Source organism: Dermacentor silvarum, chromosome 2 (genome assembly GCF_013339745.2).
Source record: "Dermacentor silvarum isolate Dsil-2018 chromosome 2, BIME_Dsil_1.4, whole genome shotgun sequence".
NCBI lineage: Eukaryota > Metazoa > Arthropoda > Arachnida > Ixodida > Ixodidae > Dermacentor > Dermacentor silvarum.
In genome coordinates this window covers 137,926,348-137,940,785 of record NC_051155.1, presented here as the reverse complement: position 1 = coordinate 137,940,785, position 14,438 = coordinate 137,926,348, and the positions used below count along the sequence as shown (strand labels likewise).

General features: G+C 49.3%; 1 protein-coding gene across 1 annotated transcript in view; it reads right to left on the bottom strand.

Moving 5' to 3' along the window:
* Positions 1 to 10,388, bottom strand: part of LOC119441824 (uncharacterized) — an 84,619-nt gene extending 74,231 nt beyond the window's left edge. The window contains exons 1-4 of the mRNA XM_049662916.1: positions 10,136 to 10,388; positions 7,252 to 7,455; positions 6,480 to 6,581; positions 5,375 to 5,531 (exon numbers count right to left, since the gene is read on the bottom strand). Coding sequence (XP_049518873.1) covers positions 5,375 to 5,531; positions 6,480 to 6,581; positions 7,252 to 7,455; positions 10,136 to 10,297 — 625 coding nt within the window. The 5' untranslated portion in view covers positions 10,298 to 10,388. The remainder of the gene's footprint in view (positions 1 to 5,374; positions 5,532 to 6,479; positions 6,582 to 7,251; positions 7,456 to 10,135) is intronic.
* Positions 10,389 to 14,438: the final 4,050 nt, after the last annotated feature.

Here is a 14,438-nt window from a genome sequence, read left to right as displayed (position 1 = left end):
GTCGCGGTTTTCGTTGCCCTTCAAAAACTGAATTGAAAAATTGAAAGATTATATTGTGGCTTCAGGAGTGACACTTGTACAAGTCCACGCACGACTTCAGAAGGCTTCAATGACCGTGTCAACGTATCTAAGAAGGCAAGGCCTGTCGCTTTCAAGTGAGAAGTGTGCACTCGTTGCTTTTACTCGTAACGTGATGGCCCCGTATGCTTTGCAGATTAATGTCCAAAATGTTCCATACAGACTAAGGCACCAATTTTTTGGCGTCATCATTGACAGACTTGTCTTGGAGCCCTCACGTCTCTTACATGACAAAGCGTTTGGCCGCCATTGTGGACCTTCTCGCGTTTCTCGTCGGGAAGTGCTGGGGCGCTACAGTACCATCCATGTTGTAACTATATAAAGCAGTAGTAGTTTTGGAAATTACTGAAAGTTGGGCGAGTTGGTAGCTATTCATTACGAAACTTCAGGCAGCGCGTACACAACAAACGAGACACAGGGCAAAGGTAACACACAAGCGCCTGTGTGTTACCTTTGTCTTGTGTCTCGTTTGTTGTGTGCGTGCTGTAGTTTGATAATGAAACACTATTTTTGGGTTTCCTATGGTACAGCATACCTGTACTAGGAAATACTTGCATTACAAATATTCGCAGACTTCAGAGTGTGCAAGCCCAAGCACTAACGACCTGTCTTGGTCTCGCAAAAAAATACATCATCGATAGCGACAGTGGCCATTTCCAGAGACTCGCCTTTGACAGTCTGCATTGCTACAGATGTCCTGAGAGCAAACAACCTACACCTGACTCGGATTCCCTCACACCACCTTGCTTGTTTTCCACCAAAGAGGCCACATTCACCATTTGCCAAGAGTATTGTAAGACATCAGTCCTACATGCCAACACAATTCACACCTGCTACACAATTGTCGGTCCCATTGTGGTGTATGAACCCGGCAGCAAGTACAACTGACAGTTCCGGGCATCAAAAAGAAAGCTGCAAGCTTTGAAGCAAGCAACTTTGGAACGCATTTACAGCGTGCACAGATTACGGCAACATGTCTGCACAGAAGGTTCAGTAAAACTCTTCTTCTTCTTTCTGGGGTTTTACGTGCCAAAACCAGTTCTGATTATGAGGCACGCCGTAGTGGAGGGCTCCGGATTAATTTTGACCACCTGGGGTTCTTTAACGTGCACTACAACGCAAGCACACGGGCGTTTTTGCATTTCGCCTCCATCGAAATGCGGCCGCCGCGGCCGGGATTCTCGATCCCGCAACCTCGTGCTCAGCAGCGCAACGCCTTAGCTGACTGAGTCACCGCGGCGGGTATCGGTAAAACTCAACAGCTCTCCTGCTGCAGTCATGATCCTGGCAAACTCTGAAGAAATTAAGCTAAAAACTTCATGTGCGACCACATCGACGGGCGCCGCAGCTTGCGGCACTTGATTTCCTTAATCCTGAACCACTGCAACAATGGACAGTTTTTAGTGATTCCAAGGCAGCCCTTCAGTGCAAACAAAGCCCAATGAGCCACGGACCCAATGAAAAACTGTCCTAAAAAATCGACAGATATATCATCGCAGGCATGTCAAGAAAGCTAGTTGAAAGGCTTCGACTGACTACTGAAAGATTATTTATTATGCATGGCACAGGTTTGCTATGTGAACGAAACCTGCCATTTATTTTGTAGCACCGTATCTGAACCTTACTACGCAAAGTAGTAGTACGGAGTGCGCATTTCTGGCTTTAAGCCATTAATTTTGGTAGGCGACGCATGAAGGACGGTTACCGCATTATTAAGGCGACGGCAAGCAGAGTGTTATGCCATAGGTATTAGAGGTATGCAAATAATATAAACTTCGAATACGAATCGACTAGGATTTAATAGTGGAGCCGTACACGATCTCTGAATCTGAATTTCCGTATTTGCGAATATTCGTCGGCGGCCGAACAGCAATTGATAAGACATTTATTAGTGCATATTGGGTGAAAAAGAAAGGCGCTGCAACGCTTCCTCAGATGTGGATTGTTAATCTATCGCCACTGTACGCAGTGAGCCAATACTGTCAGGCACCGGCTTTTGAGGAAGCACGAGAAGCACAGCATTATTACAGCGAAGTTGTTATCCTCTCGGTGGTCATTTTTCGTGACCGCGTCCGTTAGCAAAAATGTGGACCGATCAAGGCGGCAGTAAGGCACAAAGGCAGATGTTTCCAGCCCTCAGCAAAGTCAAGCGAAAAGTGCATACTTTTTTTTGGAATCACGCATACAACATAAAAAACAGCCATTCGTTTCAATACATAACAAGCACAAAACAATCATCCGAACCACATGATTGATGATAAGGCGCTCCTGATAACAATGCGAAGCACGTAGCGCTCCCCGCATGCGCTTCCCGGTAAAGAGTACTGTTGCGCAAGCTTCCGCGGCGACGGCAGCTTGCGACGCGGGGAGTGACGTCTCTAGCCTGTCGTATATAAAAAGAACCATCCTAGCAACTGATTTCGTTGTTGTTGTAGCACCGCTATAGGGAAGCAACGCATAGTTAGCGCTCCCTAGGAGCAGCGCGAATACGAGGAGCGGCAAAGGGAAGAAGACACGGCAATACAGCCAGCGGCGGCGTGTTGTCGAAATTACCATTACTCCCACTACTACCATTACTATCATTACTCTAAAGAAATAAAGTATTGCATACCGTCCTCAGAAATTGTAGTCGTGGGTTTCAACAGCTTCGCTGGACAACCACTTTCGCAGGGCCGTGATAGCGAGTCAATTTTTCTTTCTACGATCTCTTACAGTTAACTAGAAGATCAAGGATGCTTCTTTGTTAGGCAGCTTGGCATAGTTCTTGCATCAATTCAGACAAAATACTATCTAGTGAACCACGCTACACTCACAGTGCAGTGATGTGTTCTTTCTGTCTTATCTTCAAAAGAATTAAACGGTATTGAATTCTACATTCGAAGCCGTAAGCTTTCAAAAATTCAATTTCGACCTGGTGTGGGAACCAAATAATGTTATTTCGTTCGAAAGCACACAAATACAGAAACCGACAGAAGGGGAAAGACGGAAACAAATAGGCCTCCGGTAGGGGCACGGCCCCTGCCAGTTCTTCAAGAAGGAAGGGATAGAAACAGAAATGGAAGATAGGTAGAATGGAAGAACAGATGACGTAGTTGGAGCAGACTTTACTAGCTAGCGTCGAAGTGGAGAGGTCTGAAGCAGCGCGACTCTGGCTGCCCTACTTCACTTTTAAGGAAAATAAGAATTAGCTTATATAAATGTATGAAATAATTTAACTAAAATAAAATTACAATATAAATGAAGCATTAGCAAGTGCAAACACTAACACATACGAGAGACTAAAGAAGAGGGGGAGGTGTAAGACAAAACAGCAGCGACGAACGCGCCACTTCGCATAAAAGCGACCCTTCGCAGCATTTTGAGCACATATTCGTACTAATAAAAAGTATTTCAGGGAAACGAAAGTGGTCCTATCAAGGCCAGTAGTTGGCAAGGAAGGAAAGAGGAAAGGAAGAACAATGTGACACGTCACAAGGACTACGTAAAACAACGGCAAATAAAAGAGTACGCAGTAGGAGCAGAAAAAAAAAGCTAAAACAAAAAGAAAACATATCACCACAGCTCGCGCTATAGTTCAAGAAAGCAACGTTGCAATCACAGAAAACACACCAGAACATGTCGGTCACAAGCATTTCGTAATCTCTGTCTCCTTCAGAAATGTCCAGGGGACGATTTCACAAAGTTTTTCGGTTGTAAGTGCTGTTTGCCAAAACCAGCTGACTTCGTTAATGATGTGGACATCACGATTGGCTGACATTTGCCTTACGAACGATTCTAGCGCAGGAACTGCTTGTGAATATGGACCTTGCGAATAGGAATGCCGTATAGTGAAGGGCTCTTGATGAAAATTCTTACTTGGGGTTCCTTAAGCACCCGGGCCTACTTCGCCAGAGTTCTTAAGCTATAACTGCTCGTAAGAGCTGATTACGACATAATATTACCGAAGGTGGCCCGACCATAGCAAACAGCATTTGCCAACGAAAAGTTTTGTGAATTCGGCCCCTGAACCCGAGCTAACACGAGCGTTTTGTATTTAGCTCCCGCCATAATGGCAGCCATCGGGACAAGGAAATGAAACCGAGAATGACGTGATCGACAGCAAAACGACATAGCCACTGAGTAACTGTGGTGGTTATTCTGCCAGGCCAACTTAATAGCCTCGAGGTTGTAGTGTCGCAGCGCGGAAAATGGTTAAACTTAGCCGACCCAGCTGCAAAACATTTATTTGAAGCGCCGATGTGCACTGGAGCCGCACTGACTTAGGAGGTGCTTGTAAAATTGCGTACCTGGGAACAATGAGAGGACGCCCATCTTATTGAGGTGGATTACTCCAAGTGGCGGACATTACTCGCACGAGAAATCGAAATACATAATCGACTAATTAACGCAGCTTAATTAATCGTCTTTTTAATTAAACGCTTTATGGCACATATTGCAAATTACGAATCACACGGTCGGCGAGCTTGCAACGAATATCCACATGGAACGACTCCTAAGGATCGCACGGGTTTCGAGATATGCGCCGTGACACTTGCGGTAAAAATGGACTATTGTTTCACATGCTTTTTTTTTTTTTTTTTTTTTTACAAACCGCCCTTTTATGCATCGAAACCCAAAAGTAACTGGCACGATCACGTATTTCGTCGCACACTTTGGGAATGAATATCTCCGAATTGGCGTCATCCTGAAAATTAGTTCCAAGCGTATACGGCTTGTGAACTCACCGGCTACATTTGTAAGTTAGAGCATGTGCTATGAGAAAATAAATAAGAAGTTAATTTAATTTTGGTACTTAGTCGATTATGCATTTCGAGTTCTCGTGAATGTCCGCATCTTTGAGTATTCCAGCTCAACGACAATTATGCCACAGCCGAACGCGATAAAAGAAAAGTTAACCGTACTGTGAAAAAAAAAAACGAAAAAAAAAAAAACGGTATAGAAATGGCTCATAACGACGAAACATCAACAACACCGCAAGTGTTTTGCAAGACATGCCCTGCTGGCATCAGCTCGACCACACAGCATCTTTTATGAGACTGCATCGTCCTGCAACACAAAAGAGTGCAGTACTTGGACCCCCGTATCACGTATTTGCAACACCGGGTCACCCCCAGGAGCAGTGAACGTGCAAAATAAAGCTTGAGATTGGGCGTTCAGATGGTGTGAACCACCGGATGTGAAATGTGCGCGCGTTTCCCTTTTTTCCACTGCGAAAGTGGGGCCATATACCGTCAATAATAAATTTAATAAAGGGAGTCAATCGATCAATGAGAAAAGTTAGTCTCGATTCGCTTACTTGCGGAGTACCCACGGACGCTGGCAGTGCTGTTTTCACCCGACTTTCTTCTGCGATGTTTGGCCTTCTTGGAGCGGCTGGACGAGGTGCCTTCTTTGAGCTGCTCCAGTGTCAGCTCGCCGGGGGCGTCGAGATAGAAGTCCGGAGTGTGGCCGTACTGCGCGAATAATGCGCGCGTCACTTGTTAGTAATTTATCCCGAAATACTGGCAAACTCCTGGCCCGATTACTGCAGTCGTGGGAACAAATACATGAATACACGAGGAAAAAAAAAACAATGTCCTTTAGAAAATACAAGGATAAAACATCCGCATAAGCAATCAGTATAAAACAAATGCACGCGGGTATTTGCCGAAAATTTATCGTGGGAAACACATGAAGTATTGCTGGCGCTACTTATGAAAAGGCATACAAACTACAGGAATAAGAAATTGCAGATAAAATATACCGAAGAAAATATATAGAAAAGGGCGATACCAAATTTCCAGCTGGCGCTGAAACAGCTTTCTCCAAGTATTCTGCGAACGTTAACTTTGCCGGCTGATCAATAATACCTCCTCTCTAGGCAGTTATCAATTTAAACCGACCTTCGAGACGAAAATACATGTAAAGGCGAAAATGCGAACACGTGAAATGCGTTCGTGGTTTAGCAACCAACGGGGATAATGAGAGCTTCAGGGTAATTCTCACCTAAAAACGCAGACGTCCTATACAGGTAGAGAGGACATCATGCATTAAATAGACCGCTTTTAAGGCTTGAACAGCATGACATCAAAAGTAAATAGTCACTTTCCTAAAAAAAAAGCTAGACGTTTCATTTTCGCAGAGTTCTCTAGTTCATGTCCAGTTGCCGATCTTATTCACACGTGCACACTGTAGTACGCAAGTTTTATGTCGAAAGATCAGGCAGCTTCCTCGCGCATTTGTGACAAGTGCGAGCGAATCTGGCGTGTGTCACCATAACGGTCCTCTTATGTGGTTCCTAATTGAACGTGGTTTCGAAGCAGCCAAAGACGAAACAAATTTCGGTGTCCCATGGCCAAGCGGTGACTGCAGCAGGCTACCACCGAAGTAATAACGCTATCAAAGCGATCGCAGTCACTCACAACATCGGTGGCGTTCTCGTCGGACCCCGCTGCCTTTAGCATCCGGTAGACCTCTCCGTTGTCCTGCAGCACGGAAGCGTAGTGCAGCGGTGTCCTGCCTTGCTGCAAACGCACAGCAAAATAAAATATACCTCTTTGTAGCACATTTCACTTCGTCGATGGGACACACCGAGCATAGCACATATACTCTGCGCTGCCTGCGAAGTTTATGAGGAAGTACAAAGTAAATAATGGACAATAAGCGCCGAGGCGCTCGCCGCGAACGGTAAATATGCTGTATGTCTGTGAAAGTTGATCGTACATCGGCTAGTAACGCACGCAGTAACGTATACCGACCAGCACGCACGCATGTGCGCACGCACACACACACGCCCCTTCCCCCCTAAATTTCTGTGTACCACATGCTGCCTGTCCAGCCCCTCCCCCCCCCCCCCCCCCCCCGCAAAAGATCCCTGGCTACAACACTGCTTGTGCTCCAATTGTATGTTTGATCGCATGCAGTGGACGATTTAAGATATGTATACAAACTACTCGAGAAATACTCGTATTTACGAAAAATGGCTCTTCAATTCGAAGCCCAAATCTAATTGGACATTATTCGAATCGTTACTCGAATGTTTCGAATGTTCGCAAACCCTACAAATAATACTGTAGTTAAAGGGGCGCCACCTTCGAATCAGTCATGCGCATGCACTGATAAGACAAACTCGACTTCATAACCCCTGTTAGTCTGCCTGATGTCGTGGGGATATTATGTTCTATTGTGACTCACGTGGTCCCTAGTGTGCATGACTGCGGGGAAGTGCTGCACAAAGTAGGCGACCAGGGCGCGCTGCTGGAAAAGCACGGCCTTGTGCAGTGGACTGGCGCCCTGCTGGTCGCGGCAGTAGGCCAGCTGCCGGCGCTCCTCGGCCAGGTTGCGCACCTCCTCCAGGCGGCCCTGCATGGCGCCCTCGTGCATCTCCTCCATCTGCGCCTGCGCAGGGGAGACAAAGGCTTAGGGTATCTGAAAGACCTTAATCAGCACGTGCGCTCACATGCGCTCAATTCGTGCGTTGGACACTCGCAAAGATGCAGACTAAGTCTTTTGTGTACACGAAGGATATACCGTACCCACGTGACAATGGAAGTGGTAAGGTAAACGGTAAACGTTGGCCCAGTGAACGTCAACGTTGGCCGAACTGTAGTGCCAATATGGGCAAAGTTTAGTTGGTAAGGCTTATACTCTCCGACGGATAGCGCAATGATCACAAAACACAAAAAAGAGGAACTCTCTATCTCTATCTCTGTCCCTCTGTGTCCCCTCACTGCACAATATACTCGTCTGAGCCGCCATACGAAACCCAAATTGAAGTAACTGTAGCATGCATTAAGCTCAGTGCCTACCGATAATGTTACGTACCTTTATGCTGGCCGAAGTGATCTGGTTAATTCCAACCGGAAAATTCATGCTATTACGGAAATAGCAAGAAGCATTATGGAAGCAGAAGTCTATCAAGCAAGAAGTCTATTATGGAAATAGCAATAGCGACAAATGATCACTGCGAACGGTTGCCTGCTCATGCTCACTGCAGAACGAAAGGCTCTCGCAGCGAACTCCAGTACTCAATGTCTCGCGTCAGCGCTCCTTGTCCCATGCGAGGAAATCTCCCCAACCTTTTTAAGATTATTCGGTGTACGATTGCGTTTTCATATACTTGGCATTTGCTCTCAATAATTCTCTCTTCTATGCATTGCGTAACCATATCGATTCCATTTCTTCCTCCTAGTATAAACTAGAATATCAGCTACTCAGTCTAAGTCGTCTTGATATTTTATTGCGATAGCAATTATATGGACACTCAAAAGCAGATTTCTGCCGTCGGCGTCGCCGTCGCCGTCGCCGTCGCCGTCGCCGTGAGGTTCCGTATGACGTCATTTGGAGATGAAATCGTCGCCGCGCGCCGCCGAACGCTGTATGTGCGAGTGAAAGGGCGCGAGGGACGCGCGCTTTCACAGGGAGTGAACGCACGGCGGAGAACAAACGCGCGTTCTGCGCCGTGCTCGCTTAAGGGCTGCAGAAGTAGGCGTCTCTTTTCTCCTTTACAATGACCATATATGTAGAGCAAACGCGCCTTCTTCAGACGCGCGAGAGTCCGTGGGGGAGGGGGAGGGAAGGGAGCCGACGTCTTGCTGCGGCACCAAGTGCCTATTTATATCAGAGGCTCCAGCAACAGTCACCAACGCCGCACGCATTTTGAGCTAACGCGGGCAAAACGCCGATGGCGTCGACAACAGTTCTGCGTGTTGTTGCTACCAAAGCCGCTCACCTTACTTCGTATGACATTGCTCTGTTGCTATCGCATTCATTGCTTCGCCCTTAGGGCGAAACTGTGACATTTTTTTGAAGTCACGCCTGTCATTGTCCGTTGCATCGCTCGTTGCGATCTATTCTCCTCAGACCAAAAGACAGCTCTGGGACATAATCACTTTTTAAGTCGGTCCTTGTTACCTACTGACATAACACCTTTTTATATAACGCGGTTAGGTACTGAAAGGTAAATCTTTATGTATGCGTGGACAAAGCAACCGTCGCAAGCTAAAGCTGCATCCTCGTTTTACGTGCGCCGTCTGTGTCGGCACAACAGTCTAGGTCAAATTAGTGTCAATTTCCCGAAAGCCGACAGCCAGACTATGATTAAAGCACTTCCACAAAGTTCCGCATCCATCCGACTTAATACTCGAGATTACCCTTTGACGTAATTGCTTGCAAGTTAATCTTGAAAGGACTTTAAAAGCGTGTGTGGTTAATTAGTCACGAAATTACACATTGACTATACTGGAGGGCTCCGGATAAATTTAGCACCACCTGGGACACATTGACGTGCACCCTAAGTATAGGTACACGAGCGTTTTTTTAGCATTTCGTCGCCTCCAAAATACGGCCTCCGCAGCTGCAGGAATCGACCCCACGACCAAGGGTTCAGCAGCGGAACGCGGCCATAGCCACTGAACCAGAGCGGCGAATTTTGAGAATGATTTACGTGTTCGTTTTATTACCTTAAAGATCCGTTCGGTGAACATAAGTGGTGGGTAACATCTATAAAGCGCTAATATATTTAATGCAATACAAACACATCAGTGGGAAATCAGTAAATTTCAGACACGTACACCCGGTGACTAAAGTTTACGAACCACGGGATCTCAGAAAACGTCGAAATCCCGAACATCCTGTAGCAGTTGCCAGTAAAACTGTATACGACAATGTTGCAAGCACATTCTAGTAGAGGCATGAAATGCTAATACCAAGCTGCGTTGTCAGACTGCGGAGATATTAAGCTTTTTCTAAGATTTCATGGTCCGTAATATTTTGTCGCCGGGTGTACATTTAATATAAACAAAGGTGTACAGTGAAAAAAATCCTTCGAAAATAAAAGAAATGCACTCGTTAAATCATTACGTAATAATAAACTGAAAACAATTTAATGCACCGTACGCGATGGCGCTCAAGTAGAAAAAAATTACCAATGCGCGCTACAGTGGGTTTCAGGAGCCCATTTGGCTGCCAGGGCAGCGAGACTCGTGCTCGGACTCTCCCTCGTCTCCAACCTCGTCTCCAAAGAGAAAGTGGCGCGAGAGCTAGGTGTTGGTACCGAGTGCTAGGCGCTGGTGTGTACCTGCACGGCGGGCACCTGCTTGAGGAAGCGGGCCACCTGCGGGATGCGTGAAGAGCGGCCTCGCAGCTGGTCCCCGTAGCCGTCGAGCAGCGCCTGCTCCAGCTTGTCGAGCGCGCCCAGCTTCAGCCAGAACGCGATCGGGTCGTCGCTGGCCGACGCCATGGTGCGCCCAAGGGCATGGTCCCCTGCGGGGGAGGGGGCTCCGGGCCACGCACCCCCACTCTCACAACGCTACGCCACAGCTGCGCCCGCCGTGCCACCTGCACGAAAGAGAGGGTACTGCGTTGAGCCGGGACAGTTGGTACACGGCAAGAGGCCCAAGAATGGGCAACAGACGAGACACAAGAGAAAACTGGGGCCGTATTCTGAAACGTTCCACTTCGGCGAAATTTCTTTTTCACTTTCAGGCGCGGCGATGATTGGCTGCTTTAGCAAATTGGATGAGCTGATTGGATGGTTGAGACCGACGTCATTCAATTTTGCTCAACCAGCCAATCAGCGTGCGCCTGAAAGCGAAAAAAGAAATTTCGCCGAAGTGGAACGTTTCAGAATACGGCCCCTGTACACAATGCCAGCTGGTTCTGAACAGCTTAGCTGTTTAAGCCCTTGGTTAGGCCGCGTAGTGCGAACAAAAAAAAAACAAAAAAACACTGCGCCTGGCTATGACGTCACCACGCGTTGCCTAGCAACCACCTCGCGGAGTGGCGTGTGCTTCGCCTCCTTTCCCTCCAGCCACGCCCCGGCAAGTGTGGAGGCGCAGCTTGGCCATGACGTCACCGGGAAAATAAAGCTCGGGAGGCGTATTTACAATTGCTAGTAGGTACAGCGTTTGACCGCTGGCGCCACGCTACGCCGCTCGCGCGTACCATGTTTGTAGCCGCCACCGTTGGAACGGAGGAGGCGTTGACGGCGAAAACGCTGGGCTGGTGGTGACTAGCCTGCTGTTGGGATCGGTGATATTATAAACGCATCACTGTTTTGATGATCCAAATATAATATCACTATCAGGGAGGGAGCAGTCTACCTGACTGGAGCAGTATTTCTTTATTTGGGGTGTTGCGGAGCGCAGCGTGTTGCGGACCGCCGCTTCGCGTCGGCGCCCGGCACCACGGCTGCCGCCGTGGCGCCGGGGTTCAAGCGGCCGCGCTGGCAAACAGTGAGAGAAAAAAAAAGAGAAAAACGTGATATTAAAAAAAATGTAGCCAGAGCGGGTTTCGAACCCACGTACGCATGATCCCGAAGCGAGCGCCATAACCACTCAGCCATACAGCCTTTTTCTTTCTTTATTGCCTTTATTAAATTCACACAGAAATACAGTGTACAATCCTTGCGTTCGAGCGCCCTCGGTGAACGGAACCACCTAGAAACGCGGTACGTGCGAGCGGCGCAGCGTGGCGCCAGCGGTCAAACGCTGTACCTACTAGCAAATGTAGTGTTGCGCTCGGGAGCCGCCGCGACTGCGGCAGAACTCTCGTCGACTCTGTGCCGTGCACATGTTGCCTTGAGATGGGACGTTAAGGAGAGGGAAGGAGAGCATGCGCGCAGCGCGCTATGCTCGGGAGCGAGAAAGAGAAAATGAGAGAGAGAGAGAGAGAGAAATTGTAGCAGCGCCAACGAGGCAACGCGCAGAGCTGCTGCTAACGCCGTCCGGGTTTCCCCGCGTTCGCGCCGAACGCGCGCGGTGTCCGTGACTGCTAGAGCACTGCACGGGCTCGGGCTTACCCGAAAGCCCGGGCCCGGCCCGGCCCGTGGGCCGGGCCGGGCCGGGTAGAGCAGTTTTTTCACGGGCTCGGGCCGGGCTCGGGCACGGCGTGTGTTTTTTGACCCGGGCCGGGCCGGGCTCGGGGTTTTTGACGCGGGCCCGGGCCGGGCTCGGGCTTTCTGCGAGTAATTCTCGGGCTTCTCAACTCTGAAAAACATGTATTTTTCGGTCTCGGGCCGGGTTCGGGCTGGTTTCGAGCCGGGCTCGGGCCGGGCTCGGGCTTAAGGTAAAGGGGTGGCGGGCCGGGCCGGGCGGGTAACGTAGATTATTTCCGGGCCCGGGCCGGGCCCGGGTCTCGCCATAAAAGTTTTGATCGGGCTCGGGCGGGCCGCCCAATGTAAAAACGGGCCCGGGCCGGGCCCGGGCCGCAAAAATCGGCCCGTGCAGTGCTCTAGTGACTGCAGCCGGCGCATCTGGCGGCGGCCCGGCAGGTTTCGACCAGCCACGCCCCGACAAGTGTGGAGCCGCAGCTTGGCCGTGGCGTTACCGGGTTATAACTCTCGTCGAGTTAGTGCCGTGCTCATGTAGCCTTGACATGGGACGACCAAAGAAGATCCGGACACCCGAAGAAGAAGCCACTCATTTTGAAGCGCGTCGCGCGGCCAAGCGAGAATCTGCGCGTCGGTGGCGAGCCGATTCAGAATACCGTGTCTAGCAGCACTTAGCATTTCCTAGCAAAACTTAGCCAAGCCTAGTAAAACCTGGAAGAAGCTAGGTCGATCACCAGCACCGCTGTTGACTCCAGCCTTGCACCACTAGTGCAAGCTGTCCACATTTTTTTTATATAGGCATACATCGCACGGGGACTTCGAATACTATATTGGCAAGCACCTTCTCCGTTTCTGAGCACACCACGTAAAGTGGACAAATCAGAGCATTCCACCTAGTGGTCCTGGTGCCTTAACTATCGAATGGAAGTGGGAATATGAAAACAGCAGTTTACTGCATTCGCTTGCGTGACCACTAATTCTTTCCCGAGAAAACATGACACCTTCAGACAGAGAAATTTCCGTTTAAGACGGCCAGGCTGAACATACCTAAAGCAATTTAACCAATATGATAATACAGAGGAACAGGCGGCGCATCAATGTCTGCTGGCTTTATACGAGACAGCGGGACAAGCTGGAAATACAATCATGTGGCTAGACACGTCACATGCATCGGCGAACCTGATAAAAGTGCTGTTTTACCGTTGTCGCCTGGGAAGCACTTAAACATCGCTCGCGCTACTACTTGTAATACTGTGTTGCTTATCCTGCAACAGAAAACGCTGGTACAGGAATAATGTCTGACCTCATTTAAAGTGAAGTGATCATGTCTCTGCTGGCGGCAGTGCCGTTCAGCTCGGACATTACAGTATCTGACACTTCAAAAAAAAAAAATAAACCTGTCAATATCCCGAGAAGAAGAAGAAGAGCTGCGCGTGCGGACGTGCCCACACCGGCTCTCGTTTTTGTAGCGTTAGCTACACTGGCCTAGCCAAGCCCGTTTCGCGTGGCACATCAAGAGCCGTGCTGCGCATGCGCAAGGATCAGTGATGTCACACGGCTTGCGCATCACCGGAGCCACCGGAGCTGGCACCTCTCGCGCACTCCGCCGCCGCCGCGCGCGACTCACCGTCGCCGGTATGCGCATTCCAGAGAAGTGACGTCGTAGCCGTGGTAGACGCACTGGCGCCGGCGCGCGTTCGCTCGCTGTGCAGTCGCCGTCTGACACTGCGCTGGAGCCGCTGCGCTTCTGACTGGCGTTTGCCAGTGTGGTATAGCCATGGAGAAGGAGAGCGCAAATGCTGCTCAAGAGCGCAGAAGAACGGAGAAGCTTGACTCATCGGATCCCGAAGTAGTTGCCTGGCAATTAGCGGTTGAGCGTAGGAGGAATGAATACATGTGCCACATAATACGTATACCGCGTGTGTGTCATTGGAGCAGCAGTAAGCATGACAATCAAGCTAATCCTTGACAATCTAGGCAACCAGGAAAGCTAAGAATAATCAGCTGAACCTTTGCTAACGCTACGTATATCCTGGCATAGCCGAGCTAAGCCACTGCAACTTTTTTCAATGTGTTCGGCTGTTTTTACGAAAAGTATCCACGAACATTGTACCTTTTCTGAAGCGGCAAGTTCCGAGGAGTCCGCCGATAGTGGACTTTTACCGGTGGGTGGACTTTTCACCATTTTGTGTGACTTTGAGGCAACGCTGGGAGGCCTAGGCCTCACCCCCACGCCTAACGCCGGCGTTCCCTCACGCTAATCGCGTGGACGACCGGCCTTCCAAGCGAACTACTTACCAACGGAAACCATGCCCGGGACCATAGTCGTCGAGGGGATGGAAATCAACCCAGAGGAGCTCGAGGAAGCGGGATGGACGACCGCCCTCGGCAGTAAGCGAAAACAATCAACGGGTACTCCGCCATATGGCGGGCAACGTGTCACCAAGAACACGCCGGTTGGCAGCCGCACGGCCAACTCACCGGCCAAAAGTTTCATGAAGCAGGTAACGGTGGCATCTAGGCTACCGAGATTACCCAAGGCCCAAATCAA